The sequence below is a fragment of the Plecotus auritus genome (assembly GCF_963455305.1).
Source record: "Plecotus auritus genome assembly, chromosome: 5".
In the NCBI taxonomy this organism is placed as follows: Eukaryota; Metazoa; Chordata; class Mammalia; order Chiroptera; family Vespertilionidae; genus Plecotus; species Plecotus auritus.
In genome coordinates, this window is record NC_137776.1 from 125,918,247 (window position 1) to 125,937,439 (window position 19,193).

General features: G+C 42.0%; 1 protein-coding gene and 1 pseudogene across 2 annotated transcripts in view; one reads left to right on the forward strand and one right to left on the reverse strand.

Annotated features, from left to right (window-relative positions):
• Positions 1-6,006: 6,006 nt before the first annotated feature.
• On the forward strand, positions 6,007-7,169 carry LOC308248968 (actin, cytoplasmic 2-like; annotated as a pseudogene). Its single transcript has one exon. The product of its transcript is annotated as an actin, cytoplasmic 2-like (transcript).
• A 6,404-nt stretch (positions 7,170-13,573) lies between these two features.
• The window catches only part of CCDC171 (coiled-coil domain containing 171), a 300,242-nt gene continuing 294,622 nt past the window's right edge, over positions 13,574-19,193 (reverse strand). The window contains exon 26 of the mRNA XM_080668398.1: positions 13,574-13,808. Coding sequence (XP_080524524.1) covers positions 13,587-13,808 — 222 coding nt within the window. The 3' untranslated portion in view covers positions 13,574-13,586. The remainder of the gene's footprint in view (positions 13,809-19,193) is intronic.

Sequence of the window (19,193 nt, forward strand, 5' to 3'; positions counted from 1 at the left end):
ACACAAACTACATGAAATATAGGAAATATTGCATATTACTAGGTCTCAAGACATTAAGAGTCTGGAAAATGAACTGCAAATAATAATAACAACACTTTTTAAGAAAGCAAAGCCAGCTATTACTTGGAAATTAAAGATATAAGGAGAAAGAGAAATGAAAAGAACTGAAATCTACTTGGCAACTGTGTGTTCCAAGCACTCCGTGGTTGGGTTCACCAAGGGACAGAGAACGGGGGAGAGAGAGGGACACCACCACACAAGCTCAGAAAGTGCTCGTCGTTTAAGGGGAAAGACAAAGGAGGCAGAAGAGTCTATCAAAGAAGTAGGAGGACAGCCAGGACCGTGCATTTATGTGGAAGCTCCACCAGGACACTTCAAGAAGCAAGAACAAGTCCACTGTCGCGTGCTGCCTAAGAAGTCAAGGAAAACACTGGCATAATGAGGTGGGGTGCACGGGTAGGAGGTGACCTGCAGGAGAGAATGGAAGTGAACGTTTCTTGAATGACTCTGCAGAGATGCCCATTATTTCCCCCCCACCCATACCTCTTTCTTATAGAATATGCCATGTCCCCCTCCGTCTCCTCCCCTTGCCTCTGTGGAGCCGGTAACAGCCCATTGGACCATCTCTCTCTGGATACAGATGACTGCAGGCAGGTGGATCACAAAGGGTTTCACTGAAAAGTTTTGCAAACCAGAGCTACGGCGGCCCTGCCTGGGCCACATGGAAATGGAGCTGGGGGGGGAGGAGAGAAAGCAGAGGGCAGCAATGAGGAGAAAACAGGAAACCTCAGAATAGGAGGAAGAGGTCTGAGAAAGACCCTTTGCTTCCGCTGGAGCCTGGGCTGCACTACTCGCCCTGGGTAGTGATCTCGCTTTCTTTCCAATAATTTTGAGTGGGATTTGGCGCCTTGTAATCAAATTACCCCATTGGAGACAGTGATGATTCTGTGCCAAGTAGCTGAGTGCTACAATCCTCTCACATGTGTTCACAAGAGCTCAGCAAAAAAGGTGTCATTATCTCCCTTTTCCTGAGATGAACCTGAAGTTCAAGAGGTTAAATAACGTGCCTAAGGTCCCACAGCTGCTGAGAGAAGGGGTTGTGGACTCTCATGACCCTGCTCTGGGCCATCAACATGATACCAGCTCAGTTACTGTTGACTGAGAAGTTCTCAGAAGTGCATAAGGATGAGCTGAGTCTGTGCCATCATCTCTTCCTTTATATTAAACTAGAGGCCCGGTGCACGAATTCATGCACTGGTGGGGTCCCTCAGCCTGGGGAGCAATCAGGGCTGATCAGGGAGATGAGCCTGCTGGGGGAAGGGACCACGGGAGGTTGGCTGGCCACTCTCCCCCAATCGGGGCCAATATGGAGGGGGTGGGGCTTGGCTGACCAGGTGGAGGGACCATGGGAGGTTGGCTGTGGGAGCGCACTGACCACCAGGGGACAGCTCTGCATTGAGCGTCTGCCCCCTGGTGGTCAGTGTGCATCATAGCGACCAGGTGACCAGTTGTTCAGTTGTTTGGTCGCTTAGGCTTTTATATATATAGATGAAGAACGTAACACCTGAATTTGCATGGCTCACACATCAGCATTCCGTTTGCTCCAAAGAAAGGAAGTGCGTCCGGGAGCCAAGAGCTCCACAAAATAAGTTTGCATTCTCCCAGTTCATAAAATAAACTACGACTACAACATGAACTTTATCAGAAGTTCTTAGAGACTCTAAGCCCTTTCAGTTATTAAAAGAATTGAAAGCTTTTGATTGTGCATGAAAAAGACAAAACTCCTCCCTTTCAAATTATTCTGCTTTATAGTACAATTCCTTCGGCTGGAAGGACAACTTCAGACACTTTTTCAAATAACCCCAACCATTTAATCTGTGCCTTTAGGAAGTCATGCTGAGAGTATGTGGAAAAGAGACAGACAGAGCCAGCACAAGGGGGTCGGCAAGGGGGGAGGGAGAAGAAAAGGTAAGATGTTGTTTCTGAAGTAGTAAGAATCTTCCGGCTGTTCTGGCCTACTTTAAAATGAGCTGGGTATTTCTATCCACAAAGGACACCTGACATTGTTTAGGTAGCTACACCTTTAAACTTCTACTTGTCTACTCCAGACAGATCTTTCCACCTATTTGTCACCTACATTACACATAAATCAGGACTGCTTTCATTAATTAGACACTTTCACTGGAAGTTAGGATGCTGTCTTAGTCAGCTCAGGCTGCCATCACAAAATACTACAGACTGGGTGGCTTACAGCAGTATAAAGTGATACAGGGCTTCTACTCTGATTAACCTGATATTCAGGGAACACTGTGTTGGACCTTCTCAGGAGTTCTTTAATGGAGAATAGGAATTCTGCCTCCCTACAGACGAAAGAGAATAAGCCCTACAGATTATTAAATGGCCTTGAAGCTGACAGTGGCGTCCATGTGCCAGGATTTACATGCAACCCTACGGGTTGTGCACATTGTCAGAATGTGGCGTAGATGGTACCTTCTGAGTTGTGCTTGCTGGCAGCCCTGCTATGTCCCCAGCACACTTCATTAAGAACATCACCACCATTATCTGAAAGCATAGTTTTCATTGTGACTGTGAATGGGAACTCCACTTCCTAGGAATCTTTCTACAGTCTTCACAGCACATGTTTAGAAAACTTACCCCCAGCCCAGAGGAGAACTTAAGTGTCATAACTATAAAAGCACTTACAAGGAGTTCAGTAGTCAGTTACCCATCAAAGTCACTCAAACAAACTGTTGCCTTTGAGCCTCAGATCCTAAACGAAATGCAGGGATTGTCCAAGTTCCAGACCTTTCCATGAAGTTTTACTGCGGAAGCCTTTTACTTTCAGACCAGAAGTGAGCTTAAAAAAAGTCTAGAAAAATATATTTTGTTATTGTTGGAAGACAAAGGGCAAAAATTAGATGTCCTGTTATCCATCATATGTTTATTTCCTATGGTGCTTTACACTAGGCATCCAATATGACTCCACGTGTCTAGACTGCCTTTAAGATCTTCCCCTCACACAGACACCTCACACACAGTAGGGACCTCCTGAGGACAGGTGGCCCCCCTTTTATTCTGGTCATCAGTGCATATTTGCGGGTATCTGATGGCTCTTACACTGCCAGCTGCGTCTTCCTCAGATCTAAGTAGGACTTTGAGGTAGTTTCCTCCAGCAGCACAACATTTCTGGAGCTGCTTCACTGGGAGGAGCCTGTCAACAATCAGCATCTCACTGGCATTAACATCCAGTAAAAGACAATGAAGCATGACTCAATTAAACCGCAAGAAACGGTCTTCAGATAACATCAACCACGTAGTTTCCAGACCTGTGTGGGGCTCCTGCTGCACTGCCAGCATTAAGGTCAGAGCTCTGAAAATGCATGTCCACGCACCTCACACACCCACCACGAGATGTAGAGGAAAGAGCAAACTATGTTTTGATTTCTCTCCTTCCTGCACTGTATCCAGCTATTTCACAGCGTCTAGTACGCAATATCAGTTAGGTCTCCCTACTGCAAAGATTAAGGACAAACTTTTCCTCTGAGATATCAATGGAAATTTAATTTGCACAGAAGATACAGTTTGGGAGACCATTAGAGTCAGACCTGTCTAAAGCTAACAAACAAGAAAAGACTATGGAGGGAGTGGTTCAGAGAAAATACATAAGCAACCACTGGATGAACTTTCAGGACATCTGATGTCTGGGTATGCCAATCGACCCATTTGGCAGCCAGGAGAGAGTCTTATAAAATGGCCCCAGTTCAAGAGAAAAGACACAGCTCTTCCACCAATACATAAATGCACACAGTTATGCCTCCAGCACGAGGACTGAATATTTTCCTTACAGAACCAGAGGCATTTATTTTGTTTTGTTTTGTTTTGTTTTTGCTGTACTTGAAATATTTAACACTGTAGATTTTTAAATCATCAGTATTTGAAGTTTCATTATATGGAACACAATCAGTTCAGTTAACATTTTTCTCTTTGAACTAAGCCATTAGAAGAAGAAAAACACATGCTTTCACTGAAGGAAAGATAAAATAGATTCAAATATTATACAATAAAAATTTTCAAAGATTTCATTGTTTGGGAAATTATTAAAATTCTTTCACTTCAATTGTAATAAAAGGCATGGATAAATGACCAGGGACATACTCGTATACCAAACCCATGGGTAAATAGTTAAGGAAAATGCTCTGGTACATTTAATATAAGATTTATAAATCCCAAATCATTATTTTAAGCTATGATTAATATAAATTATTTTAAGAGTAAATTTCTGTTGTAAAGAAAGCTATAAAACTATGGCTACAAAAGTGGAATCAAATAAAAACAATCATTTAAAGTCAACCTTAAACATAAATTTAATACATTTAAAGCATAATACCTTTTAAAAATAATAGAAATTCATAGGTTGTCCCCCCAAAATGTATACACACTTATTATAGATTGTTAATTTCAATGGGTTAAATCTGAAAAGAAAGAAACATCAATTGAGCTATCAGCTGTTAAATGTGCATACATTTTGGGGGGACACCCTGTACTTATTGAAACCACAGGTTAATTTTTAAAATTATCAAGAATGATGACATTAGAGGGTGATTAAATGTTCCAATATAGACAATAACAGTTTCCTATATTCAGAAGCCAGGAATCGTATCTAATAAAATGGTAATATGCAAATTAACCATCACTCCATGACAAATATGGCAGCACCCATGGCCACAAATATGGCAGCACCCATGGCCACAAAAATGGCAGCGTCTGCCAGAGCCACGGAGCCAGCAGAGAGGGTGGGAGGCTTGATTTCCTTGTCCCCGGGTGATGAAGGAAGCCAAGCCCCCTGCATGCCCAGGCCGGCCGCTGAGGGAAACATGCAGGGAGTGCAGTGGGGAGACATGGGGAGTGAGCAAGGTTCCTTGTCTGGGGGTTCCAAATCTACCATTGGTTCCTTTCACCACTGATTCCCCTCCTCGCAGGTGTTCTCCACCCAAAAGCCGTTCAAATATGTCCGTGCAAATATGTCATGTCCTAATGGGTGAATCCTAAACCTAATGGGTGTCACATCTGGGCAACCTAACTCCCGTTAGAAAAAGGACCTGGGAGAAGGGATTTAGGAATCAGGAAGCCATCCTGACCTGCTCGGTCTCCGGAACTGCTGTCAAACACAGGCAGGCTGAGACCCTCCCAAACACCACCTGAGCTAAACCTGAGGACCAAGGTATTTTCAAGGCCCAAAGCTGACGGGGGTCAGGGGGCAGGGGAGCAAAGCAAGCAGAACAGCCAACTCAACCAAAGACGCAGGAGCCTAAGATAAGGCAGAGAAATGGCCACCGATGCTCTCCCGCAGATGCGGTGCCCACACCCAGGTGGGGGAGGGGGTGTGCACGTGCGGCATTTAAGGCCACCGGTAGGAGGGAAAGTCCAAGCATGCCTAAGGATTTTCTGTACATGTCCCACAGTCGAGAAGCAGAGTCAGAATCAAGAAGCGAAGTCTTACCTCAGCGCTGGGGTGTTTAAAAGTATCTAAAAATAGCAGTGCCATCGCTGAGTCCACTGCCATGTTTGCCGGGGACTGGAGGCGCGCAGAGGACTTTCAGGGCAGCCCCGGGGGACAGCGGCTTGGGAGAGGGAGCGACTGCAGCCCTTTCCGTGTCCAAAGAGCCAGCGCCGCAAACCTTGGCCTATCCCGAAGCACTGTAAGGCCGAAAGCCTCCGCCGCCTTCTCCAGCGCCCGGGAGAAAGGCTGAGAGAGGACAGGCGGTGGCTCCAGTGGCCCAAATCCTGTCGTTGTCTCAGTCACCGAGCCTCTGCGCCCTCCAGGACAGCCTCAGTACCAGTGCAGAGCAGGCTTTGGAGAGGGTGGTGGTGAGGAGAATGCTTCTGTCTCTGAATACCCAGTGAAACCGCTGTCAAGAGCCTTTCTAGGGCTCAGTCGCTGCAGCCGCCAGCTCTCTGCTCCTCTCTGCTCCTCTCTGCCCACCCCCGCCACCCTCCCAGGTCGCCATGGAAGAAGAGATCGCCACACTGGTCATCGACAATGGCTCTGGCAAGTGCAAGGCCGGCTTCGCTGGGGATGACGCCCCCGGGCCATGTTCCCATCCATCGTCGGCTGCCCCCGGCACCAGGGCGTCATGGTGGGCATAGCGCAGAAGGACAGCTACGTGGGCGACGAGGCCCAGAGCAAGCGCGGCATCCTGACCCTCAAGTACCCCATCGAGCACGGCATCGTCACCAACTGGGACAACGTGGAGAAGATCTGGCATCACACTTTCTACAACGAGCTGCGCCTGGCCCCCGAGGAGCACCCGGTGCTGCTGACCGAGGCCCCTCTGAACCCCAAGGCCAACCGTGAGAAGATGACCCAGATCATGTTCGAGGCCTTCAACACTCCCGCCATGTACGTGGCCATCCAGGCCGTGCTGTCCCTGTAAGCCTCTGGCCGCACCACGGGCATCGTCATGGACTCCGGGGACGGGGTCACGCACACGGTGGGCACCCTCCCCCACGCCATCCCGCGTCTGGACCTGGCGGGCCGGGACCTGACCGACTACCTCAGGAAGATCCTCACGGAGCGGGGCTGCAGCTTCACCACCACCGCCGAGCGGGAGATCGTGCGGGACATCAAGGAGAAGCTGTGCTACGTGGCCCTGGACTTCGAGCAGGAGATGGCCACGGCTGCGTCCTCCTCCTCCCTGGAGAAGAGCTAGGAGCCGCCCGACGGGTGGGTGATCACCATCGGCAACGAGCGGTTCCGGTGTCCGGAGGCGCTCTTCCAGCCCTCCTTCCTGGGCATGGAGTCCTGCGGCACCCAACAGACCACCTTCAACTCCACCATGACATGTGACGTGGACATCCGGAAGGACCTCTAGGCCAACACGGTGCTGTCTGGCAGAACCACCATGTACCCGGGCATCGCGGACAGGATGCAGAAGGAGAGCACGGCCCCGGCCCCCAGCACAATGAAGATCCAGATCATTGCCCCTGGAGCGCAAGTACTCGGTGTGGATCGGCGGCTCCATCCTGGCCTCGCTGTCCACCTTCCAGCAGATGTGGATCAGCAAACAGGAGTACGACGAGTCGGGCCCCTCCATCGTCCACCGCAAATGCTTCTAAACGGACTGCGGGCCGATGTGTAGCATTTGCTGCATGAGTGGATGAGTCTCCGTTTGCCCTGGCAAAGGCACACCTCATGCCGCCCCGAAACTGGAACGCGCCTTCGAAAATAAATTGTTCTTGAAGCCTGGATCTGAGCTCAGCACTGGATTGTAGGCCTGGTTGCTGATGTTGACCTGTATTCATGTTACCTGTTCCCTTGGTACATGTTTAATGCCCTGTACATACCTTTCATTTAAACCCCTGTACACGCGTCAGTCACTTGGTGGCCCAGATGAGAATATGTTTCTGCAGGAGAAACCCAGTGGCCCCAGGAACCCGCAGGGCCTCATGTGTGCGGGGCACTGGCCTGTGGGAGCTGCCCTTTCCAGGTGCTCTTGAGTTTGGCACGGTCCTGCTCCCTGCCCCCTGCACCGTTACCATTCTGCCCTGCTGTCCAAAGGGGTGGGGTTGGAAGGGTCCGAGCGTTGGGGCCCACTTTCCTTTCTTAGTTGATGTTCCTGCCAGAACACCTGGGCTATTATTTGCCTTGAATTGGAAAACAGTTTGCATTTCCACCTGTAAATCTTCATCCTTTTAATTTATGTAAGGTTTTTGTACGCGATTCTTGAAGAAATGACAAATTTTGGTTTTCTACTGTCACGTGAGAACATTAGGCCCCAGCAACAAGTCATTGTGAGGAAAATAAAAGTGCTGCAGTAAAACACAAACCAAAAAACAAAGCAAAAAAAACAAACAAACAAAAAAAAAAAACACAAAGAGCCTTTCTAGGGCTGGCAGGAAAACGCAGCAATGAGGGAAGAATAATGTCTTAAAACGAAGAGGTTGGTTGTTTTGTTTTTTGTTTTTTGTTTTTGCTCATCAGCAAAATGTGAATATTACCTAAACCACAGACTTTGCAAGAACTAATTGAAATAAAATTCCAGAAATTGTATAACAGCCAGACTGAAGTGGATAGGTTGGTTGAGCGTGAGCATGGTCCTGTGCACGGAAAGGAGCAGGTTCGATTCCAGGTCAGGGATCATACCTGGCACATACCTAGGCTTCAAGTTGGATCCCTGGTCAGGGCTCCTAAGGAAGACAATTGAAGGGGATGTTTCTTACATTGATGTTTCTCTCTATCCCTGTCCCTTCCAAGCTCTCTAAAAATCAATGGAAAAATGAATTAATGCCATATCTACAAATGTGGATAATCTAAAAAGAAAAAAAAAGAAGTGGGGGGCCCTAACCAGTTTGGCTCAGTGGATAGTGCATTGGCCTGCGGACTGAAGGGTCCCAGGTTCGATTCCGGTCTAGGGCATGTACCTTGGTTGCAGGCACATCCCCAGTTGGGGGTGTGCAGGAGGCAGCTGATTGATGTTTCTCTCTCATCAATGTTTCTAACTCTATTCCTCTCCCTTTCTCTCCATGAAAATATCAATAAGATATATTTAGAAAAAAAAGAAAAACAGGGTTGAATATGTACTATATAATTTAAAGCGTGTAAAATAATATAACTTTTTAGGGGCATATATGTTATCTATACTAATAAAATACTAATAAAAGGGTAATATGCTAATTAGACCAGACATCTTTTGGACATCCATCTGGTCGTCCTTCCGGACAAAGCCACGGTGGTGGGGGCTGAGGCAGAGGCCATTAGGGGCAATCAGGCCGACAGCGGAGGGCACTTAGGGGTGACCAGGCTGGCAGAGGAGGGCAGTTGGGGGCAATCGGGCCAGCAGGGGAGCAGTTAGGCGTCGATCAGGCTGCCAAGGGAGTGGTTAGGGGGTAATCAGGCTGGCAGGCAGGCAAATGGTTGGGAGCCAGCAGTCCCGGATTGTGAGAGGGATGTCCGACTGCCGGTTGGACATCCCCCGAGGGGTCCCAGATTGGAGAGGGTTAAGGTTGGGCTGAGGGACAACCCCCCCTCGTGCACGAATTTTGTGCACTGGGCCTCTAGTCTATAATAATAAAAGCGTAATATGCTAATTAGACCAGACATCCTTCCAGATGAAGCCGGGGCTTCAAGGGAAGCCCGGGTCCCAGGTGCCAGAAGGAAGCTGGTGCTGGCAGCCAGGGGAAGGAAGGCCTACTCTTGCACGAATATTCATGCATCAGGCCTCTAGTATAAAATGAAAACCTAAAAATTATTTGGAAATTCAACTGATGAAGGCCACTGATTATGATAATTTAAAAGAATGATTCTGTTGTTGGAAAATATTGAAAGACAAATGTATTAGTCTTTAAAAAGAACACTGAAAGTTTACTGGTGGTATTAGTTTCCCATAGCTGCTGTGACAAATTACCTCAGTCTTGTGGCTGAAAACAAATGTATCCTCTTACTGTTGTGGAGACCCCAGGGAGACTGTTTGCTGGCCTTTGGCATCCAGGGGCACCTGCTTTCCTCAGCTCCGGGCCCAGCTCCATCTGCAAAGCCCATGGCTCCATCTCTGCTGCCATCACATCACCTCTGCTCTGTAGTCAAATCACCCTCTGCCTCCCTTCTTAGGACACTTGCGATTGCATTTAGGGTCCACCCAGATGTTTAATCACCCCATCTCAAGATTCTTAACTTAATCACATCTGTAGAGTCCCTTTTGCCATGTAAGGTAACATTCACAGGATCCAGGGATTAAGGTGTGGAAATCTTTGGGCTCATTACTCAGTTTATCACACAAATCCAAAAAATATATTTTACTTTAAAATCCCAAGCTCTATCCTAAGAGTTATACAAGTTAATGTTGTTGGTTTTTTTTATCAGTTTACTCAGCATATGTCATGATTTCCCACTGAGAAGGTATAGCTTGTTCAGGCTGGCTTACCATCAATGGATCTTTCAACAGAGAGTCTGTCTCTGAGAGTGCACATAGTTCCTCAGCCCAGGCTAGATTCCCTGGGCAACATAATGAAGGGTGTTTGTTCCTTTGAAAGATAGGTACAAACTTCACTATTCTTCCCATTACTGATTATATGGATGAGTGAATGTGTTTTGTTAAATTTTGTCTAATTAATGGAGTAAGTGATCTAAATTTCAAACCAAAATATACTTCTCAAAATAATTCCTAGCTGATCAGGATAATTTTTAAAGTTTTTCTCCTCTTTAAAATATGCTAATTATTACTGGAAAACAGGCCTGGCAAAGTGGAAATTGTGTGGGCCTTGGAGTTACAGCTCCAGGCTTGCTAATTGCTAGATTCTGTGTGATCTTAGGTAGCCAAATGCTTAACATTTTAGATGCTCAGTTATTTACCTATAAAATGGTGATGCAGATACCTACTCCAGAGGTTTATTTTGAGAACATTAAAGTTTTGTTATAATGACTGGTATAGAATAGTTACTCAATAAATATTATTTACTTTTTACCTTTGTATTAGAAAACTTGTCTATAAAAAGTACAAAGTAAAACAGGATTAATTTACCATTGTTCATATGGTGTATAGGATGAATTCAAATATAACTGGTAAATATAGTAATGTGAAAATAGTAATGTCTATTTAAGCACTTAATAACAGCATATATTATAAATGCAAAAAATACTGTTGCTAATTTGAAGACTCAGACATTTGGTAAATTAAAGTTATCATTCTTCTATTTAAAAGGTTACTTTTCTATGTCAATAAATTACCAAATTGGCAATTCTTATAATTTCCTACACCTCTTTGTATTTATTATGTCATTGCAAAATGTTTATATTAAAAACACTGGCAAAGCCTCAATCACTAAGGATGACTTAGGTATCAAAATAGTAACTTTAAGAATCCCTTGGATAGTGATGGATGATACAAGTATTTTTCTAGATCACAGAAGGTTAGCAGGAAAATCCACATACTAAGGTGTAAAGTAAAACTTTCCTTCCCCTACAAAAGTATTTAAAGTCAATGTCCTGGGAAATGTCTAGTTTTTGCATCATTCTTAAGGAGGCAAAGAAGCTGATAGAGTAACTGTCCTGGCCAACTCAACATGGATTTCAAACATGTGCTCAAGACCAGTCTGGTCCCTCAGATCTCCATAAGATGTTATTATATCTTCTCCTGCTGGTCTGACTTTGGAGGGGTGGGGGGAGCATATGGTATAAAAATTACATATTTGGTAATGAATACTAATGATCACTCAGAAGGCTTATCCTTCTGTCTCTATGGCCTTTAGCATCTAGTTGGTTATAAATATGACATGCTTTGGTTTGATTTAACAATCTTTTTAAGTTTATAGTTCAGAATTTTTTGCATAAAATGTACCTGGAAAATCGGATACCCACACATATGAGGAGACATAAACATTTATTTTTGGTGTTATCCCATTAACAGATTGTAAAATTAAGACAAGAAGACCAAAGTCTGTCCAAGGTAAAGTTTACAAAAGTTCTCATTCCTCTTAAATTAGTAGGATTGGAAATAGATACAACACAAACATACGCATACACACACACAGAGGCATATAAGTGATAGAGGGGAGCACTTTATCGGGTGAGAATTGAAAGCTAAATGATGTTACATGAACTAAAAGCTGCATGTCAATTGCCACATAGACAAATATTAATCATTGTATGGACTGGCAGGAAAAGAAGTATTGTGAAATGTGCAGAGAGTATTCCATGATCTGTATTAAAACAACAGCATTTCTTGTGTTACAATAAATTTGCAAGTTGAATGTCATGCATGTTACACTGCACAGGGCATATTCTATGATACTCAAAATCCAGAATGGGTAATAAAGAGAATTCCAAGGAAAGAATTCAGAGAAATTTGGTTAAAGATTTAATTCTACTCCACATAACCAGCTTTCTAAGGATTTACGTAATGCTAATTATACTGCTCAGCACTATAAGCAACAGTAATGGGCCACAATAGTGCTGTGTTACCTCCGATGGCATCACTTGGCTACTCTGGCTAACAACATAAACAGTAAGTACACAAATTTTATTTACCAAGGCCAATTAAAAACATTCTCAGAAGTTGGGCATATTTGAATCAAATGTCACTGTCAAGTTAAGACAATATAGATTTCATAATACATACTGTTATTTTCTAAAGTATCTGGAATAACAAACTTCATAATGAAAAATAATATAAAATATGGATTTTGTATCAAAACTCTTCATCAGAAACTACAGTTCACATCAGAAGTTAGTATCACTGGTAGTGAAATGATTAATACAAAAACAAATACATATTACAAGTATTCTTTTGTTCTTCACTTATCATGATGCAAGCTGCTAGGATTTAACCTTTAAGGGTTAAATAGTTTAATCAACGTCAATGTCTGATCTTCTGAAGGCGATAAAGAACAGTCTGTCTAGCGATACCCCACAGAATATCACTTTGTCAAGCCACAAAGCACCCAAAAGCTTGTCAAGTAAGTTACCAGAAACCTCTTTGTGGTTAGGACTCAGCTCCTTCCTGCTTGACCTATTATTTGATATTTGACCACTTGGTTGCAAGACACTTGCTCTTTCTAGCTGAAATGTCACTGGGGCATCTTGTCAGCTCCCCGACATCTCGGCCTGACATACAATTTTACTTTTATGTGCTACAAGGCAGAAAACGCAGGGCAGTGGCCTTGCTTTAAATTCCGCCTGCATCAAAGATGGGCGTCAGTCTTGGGTCCTACCAACAACAAAACAGAAAGGGAGTCTATTTTGAAGGTCAAGACAGCCATTACCTGGAGGTTTTTCAGCGTATACTAAGTATATTACCTGCTATTCTGCTGTGGGAACTGTCCTTAAAAGGAGCCTGAACAAACCACAGAAACCTTCCCAGCACAATTGCTCCGCTTTCTTATCAGACGCAGGCCTGATAAAAGGATGAGTTTTTAGCGCCTGCAGGGACCCGATTCAGCAGTTAACTGAACTTGTTCAAATGGGCAAGTGGTATCATGTAGCTTTACAAGGAGCAACCTGACCTTCTCACATTGACCAGGAGTGACATTATTGTGCAGGAGGAGAAGCAGTCACATCATTTCTGTTTTGCACAACCTGCTTAAAGTTTGCAACTAAATGCTTGTCTTCAGTTGAGCTGACAAGAGAGAAGAGGGGGCTCAGTGAACCATGGCAGGGCTGCCATGAAATGACAGGAATCATTGGCATACATTTCAAATAGCTCTCTCAATCCTATTAAAGTATTGCAGTCCTGCTTTAAAATAGACAAGTATGAAACAACTTTGATAGATAGAGACTAAAATGGCTTATTGATTTTTTTAAGTCTGAAGGAAATTACCCAAAATGTGTCATTCCTTAACATTTAAAAATATGTTACATAAAAATGAGCAACTGTGATAATAAATAAAACTTGGCGGGGGTTGGGGGGAGAGTTGGTTATTTCATTATTCAGGGAGACACAGATACCTGCACACATCACGGTATCACACTATTTTTAAAAACCCGCTGCCACTTGTGTTGAAACAAAAGTCAACTGATAAGAAAATCCCCCTTCAAAACAATTTTAATTGTACTGTTAACTCTTCCTACATTTTTTTTTTTAAATTTCATAATGTCATAATCCACTCTGAGTTGGTCTTTTGGCGTTAGCAGACGTAGTTACTGGAGAGGAGTGAGATGATGTCAGGGGCGCAGAATTTATAAATGTCTCCTTTAAGAAAGTGTAAGTTGTATCAAGTTCAGCTTTCAATGGCAAAAACTCCGCAGCACCAATTGTGTCAGCAGGAAGAGCAGCTCTTGAAGGAATTGAGATATTTGAATGGTCTCGTGATCCTGCCTGCAATATGAAAAAATAATAATAATAAACATAGAATAAAAACTCTTAAACAGAGTCCAAAGCCATAAACAAAGAAATACCGCTTATATAATCCAGAGATTTTTCTTCAACCTTTTTCATCTCATGGCACTCATAAACTAGTTTCTAAAATTCTGTGGCACACCCAAAAAATACCTTTTTTGCCGATTTGACCAAAAAATAGGTATAACATTTTTTCTTTAAATATATTTTTATTAATTTCAGAGAGGAAGGGAGAGGGAGAGATAGAAATATCAATGATGAGAGGGAATCATTGATCAGATGCCTCCTGTATGCCCCACACTGAGGATCTAGCCCACAACCCGGGCCTGTGCCCTCACCAGGAATCGAACTATGACCTCCAGGATCATGAATTGACATTCAACCACTGAGCCACACCAGCTGGGCAGGTTTAACTTTGATTCATTCACACCAGACAGCTATTATTGTGTTGGTCATTTTTTTATTTGACACTCTAAGGGAAAAGAGATCAGTTTCCCTGACTAAACAGTCAGATATTGCATATTTTAAAAATTATTGCAGCACACTGGTTGAAAATCTATATAATACACAAATATGAAATTACTAGAGGCCCAATGTATGAAATTCGTGCAAGAGTAGGCCTTCCTTCCCCCGGATGCCGGCACCGGCTTCCCTCTGGCACCCGGGATCCAGGCTTCCCTCCAGCCGCCAGCAGGCACCCGGGACCCGGCTTCGTCCAGAATGATGTCCAGTCTAATTAGCATATTACCATTTTATTATTATAGATTTTCCAGTTGTGATTGCACCTTTAATTTGTTATATGTCATAAACACTAAAACTGTATAAAACTTTTATAAAGTTATTGGATCCCAGAGTGAATGCAATCAGGCACCTTTACCTCGGCTTCCGTCCCCTGGTAGTTCACAGAAACCAATGTTCATAGTGTTTATTTCCTTGTCCCATATAATACACTCTATATAATACGGAAGATTGCACTGCTTAGAAGATGAACTATAGATATTTCCATTTTCAAATCCATCGGCCTGACTTATATAATTGACAGACATAGCACAAAGGAAAAAAGTCAATCCTAGTGACTTCTAAAGAATAGCATACAAAATGCTAGTGAGATAAACTTTTTGCTTTTCCCTTTAATAATAATGCTACCATGCTGTTTTAATAAATACTGTTCTAGTATAAGCATTTGGAAATTGTGTATCAAAATATGGGATTGCAACAGGAAAACAATTTGTCTCAGATTTTAAAACATTACTGGTATCCAGAAACTATTGGAAATCAAACTTAAGAAATCCACACACTCATGAAGTACTTGAAAACCGAATTAATATTTTGAGAAGCTATATATTTAAGTAACATCAGTACTCAGCAGTTAATATTTAACTTGAAGAAAGTCTTACCAGTAAAGTGGATAGGATTGTTTTACAACATTTATAGAGAGTGGGAAAATAGTGATCAATTGTATGTCAGAATTTTCCAGATTCTCAGCAAATAAATGTTGCCTAGATGAGGTTAGCCTAAAAACTCACTCTATCCTGCAGAATTTTTCACGTAAGAAACATCCCTTTTGGTAGATTCCCTTACAGTTTTGATAATGACATAGTGTGAACTCTTTATGGCCCTGCTTTATTATGTTGTGTTATACAAAACTGTTTCTACCTGTGAAAACAAGAAGGAAGCTATGGCTGGCCTCAGGAAAGTATTAGAAATTCAACTGTTGTATGTGTTACCATTTTTGTGGATTTTTTAAAAAAAACTACAACTGGAGAAAAATCAATGGCTGCATCTAACACATAGTTCAGCAGTTTTCTTTGATCTCTGTTCTTTTGATTTCTTGATACTCCACTGCAAGCCTACCCTTGACTGAGATCCTCTCTCTTTCCGCAGGAAGTAAAAAGCACCATAAATGGCCACCTGGATGCTTCAGGAAGGAGAGGGGTGAGCTTATCCCCATGAAAGGACACACTCCCCATCGCCTTCACCCTCATTAGCAGCACTGATGAGGTTTCGCCCTCCCAACCTTAGCACAGGGCTGAGCATAGCAGTTCAGAACGGGAACAGGGACATCTGGTTACGTCAGAGGCTGGATGGGTACCTTTCATGCCTTTACTGCCATACTGCCACAGAAACCACCTTTCTGATTTTATTTTTTTAGCTGCGTGTCTGAACACTCATTTTTGCCTAATGTTGCTGCTGTAAAGATGACAATGCATTTACTAAGGTATTCTGCCACACGTGGGGGGTGGGGTCTGGGAGGGGATGCTGGCAGAGCCAGCCTGATTCTCTGCCTAATAAAATTTAGTTACAACAGCAGGATTCTCTATTATGATAAAAGAATATTGTCAGGCAATGCTTCAGAAGTTTGTTGTTACATCTTTATACTTCAAGTGCGGATCTAAGAAAATGATATATGAAAAGAGGCGTGTTCAGAAGCAGATGAAGGAAGGTCAGGTATTCTCCAAGGGCTTTTTCTTCTTGATGCCTCAGACTAGAGAAAGATAACTGTGCAGTCACTCCTGTTTTGCAAAGAAAACTGACCAGTCACTCCTGTTTTGCAATGTTAAAGATATATATATGTATGTATATATAGATATAGATATAGATATAGATATATAGATATATATATCTAAATATCTATATCTATATCTATATATCTATATCTATATATCTATATCTATATCTATATCTATAATTTACTCAAATCTATATTCTATACTTGAGGTTTCCTTTTTTGTTCTCATGACTCCATCAACCTACCACATTCCACTTTGGGAAGGTGGTCCTTTAGGGAAGGGCTCTAACTCTCCTTTCTCCTTAATATTCTATGGCTCTTGCTCTCTACAAAGGGTCCTTCTTTTGTCTTTTCTCATCTTACTTTTCAATATGTCTAGTTTCCACTATGTTGTCTAAAATCTTTTCACCTAATGTAACTTTTTTTTTACTAAATAACCTTAAAATGGGGTGTTGAGCATTCCTCTAATATTTCAAATTAGAGACTTACTTTTTGCACACTATCATCTGACTTATGTCCAAAACATAAAAAACCTACAAAATATATTTTCTTAAAGATCCACACCCCCAAAAGGTATGTCCTCCACCAACTAAACAAATTTACTTTTGTGTAAATGAAAACAAAATTTTTTTTGTTACTAGGGTCATTTGCTATACTCCAGTCTGATTTTAAGTTACTTAATAGCGTAAAAACAAGCCAGCAAAAATTCTGATGAAATTTTATTTCAAAATGAGATGTTAAAAAACAAGTAAATATGAACTATTTCTCGTTACAAATAATATCCAGAACTACATCATAATACTTTTAATATAACACAGAGTAAAAAACAGTTAAATAACTTTTTATCAGAGACCAGTAAAAGTTAATATTCTCCACCTGATTTTATATTTTAAATCTGTAAAGTCTATGGTCATTTAAACTACTTTTTAAACTGCTGAGGTGTTCTGGTAGTCTCTCCTATAAATCTAAATTTAAGCAATTTTTCAAAAAGAAATTAGTTATCTGAAATAAAAGCTAGGTGTCATGTGAATCTTTATGGGAACACTTTTATTTGCTCAATAAGCTGTAAATGATTCTATTTGAACTGTTATAGTCCATCAGCTAAATATATATTCACAATACAAAATGTGTCCACTAAATTTCTGCATTTTAAGAATTTTATGAAATATAGTAATTGAACATGTCCCACAGCCATTTTTCAGGACTTTAATATCTTAGTTTTCTAAGACTGTTTTCCCAATAAAAAAAAAAAAGTAAATAAAGCATTAGTCTAATAATAAGATAATCACTCAATAAATTATCTATAAATCAAAGCAATTTGCAGAACAAGGCTTCTGAAACAATGACACTAAGCTATTTGTCTCCTGTATAGCATTTATGATCATGTTTAGTCTTCCAGAATCTAATATTATAAAAAGTGAGGCGTGATATGATGTAGTAAACCGGAATAGTACTGCGTGGAGAATATGCTAGGCACATAGTATTGTGAAAAAAGATTAGACTGGAGTTGAGAAGACTAGTTTTTCCTCCCACTTCTGTACAATCTAACTGGGTCATTCTGGGCAGGTCAATCAGTCCTTCTAGGTCTCCCTTCCCTAACTTATAAAGCGAGGAGCTAGACTATCTCTACCTCTGAAATTCTACAGGTTCATCATCATTCCATGTGTGATGGCATATAGCGTAATGTTAACACTCAGCTTTTGAGGATGACATTAACTCAGAAGTCAGAGGTTCCCAAACATAATATTTAAGATTCTGATGAGCTATAGAGAGGCCATTCTCAAAGGGAAGAAATACATATTACACAAGGATCTAAAAAAAGCCAAATAGATAGCAAGCTTAGCCACAATTTAGATGATGCGGCTTCATTCAATTAAGTTCTGTATTACATTTTTTATTACTTCGACCTCCATGATGATGTCTTAAGCTCTGTAAATTATTGACTGGTTTTAAGTAGAGTGCGCAGCTCCACATACACCGATGAAGAAGTCAAGGTGCCCACAAGAGGACCTTACACTAAGGCTCCCTCGCTATTTCTACTCCAGCTCCTAATGTGTTCTTACCCTAATCTCTGTACTTGGCATCACAGTTGTCTTCTTCCATATATTCAAGTTGGTTAACCAAATTATACCTGCTTATTTTCCAGCTCTGCCATGCTGGCATCATAGGGCACTGTAGTTCACACAAATAATCAGAGTTGGCAATAATCTCAAATATATATAGGGTGTACCAAAAATGTATACATACACTTTGAATAATTATACAGGCAGTGTTTATTCAAATACATTTCATTTTCAAAATTGAACTATCAGCTGTTCAAGTGTGTATGCATTTTGGGGACACCCTGTATTTCCTTATGAGCATTAACATTTCTATTTGTACTTATTTTTATGCATTTACGTCTCCCTTATAAAACTATGGGCACCTAGTGTGATCGATTCTTGACTTTGTTTTTCTAGCACTTAGCGGAGTATCGGGGACTCAATAAGATTTCTAATTGATGAATGACTGAATGGACAAACCACTCATGTTATCTCTTCATGGTTTTGGTCTTATATTACTATTTGGTTATTTTGTGCATATACAGTTATGTCCCAAATAACAGTAGCACAGTATAAAGGAAAGAATATGGACTTTGAAATTGAAGAGACCCTGGGTTCCCAACTTGATTATTCAGCATGTGGTCTCTCACAAGCTGCTTACCCTGTGTGAGCCTGCATCCTTATCTGTAAAGTAGGAGGACAAACCCCTCCGAGGGATGTTACAAAGATTAAATGGGATAGTAGACACAGAAAATGCATAGCACACAGTAGCTCCTCTTCTTTGCCTCTCTTTATACTCGTCTCAGGTGATAA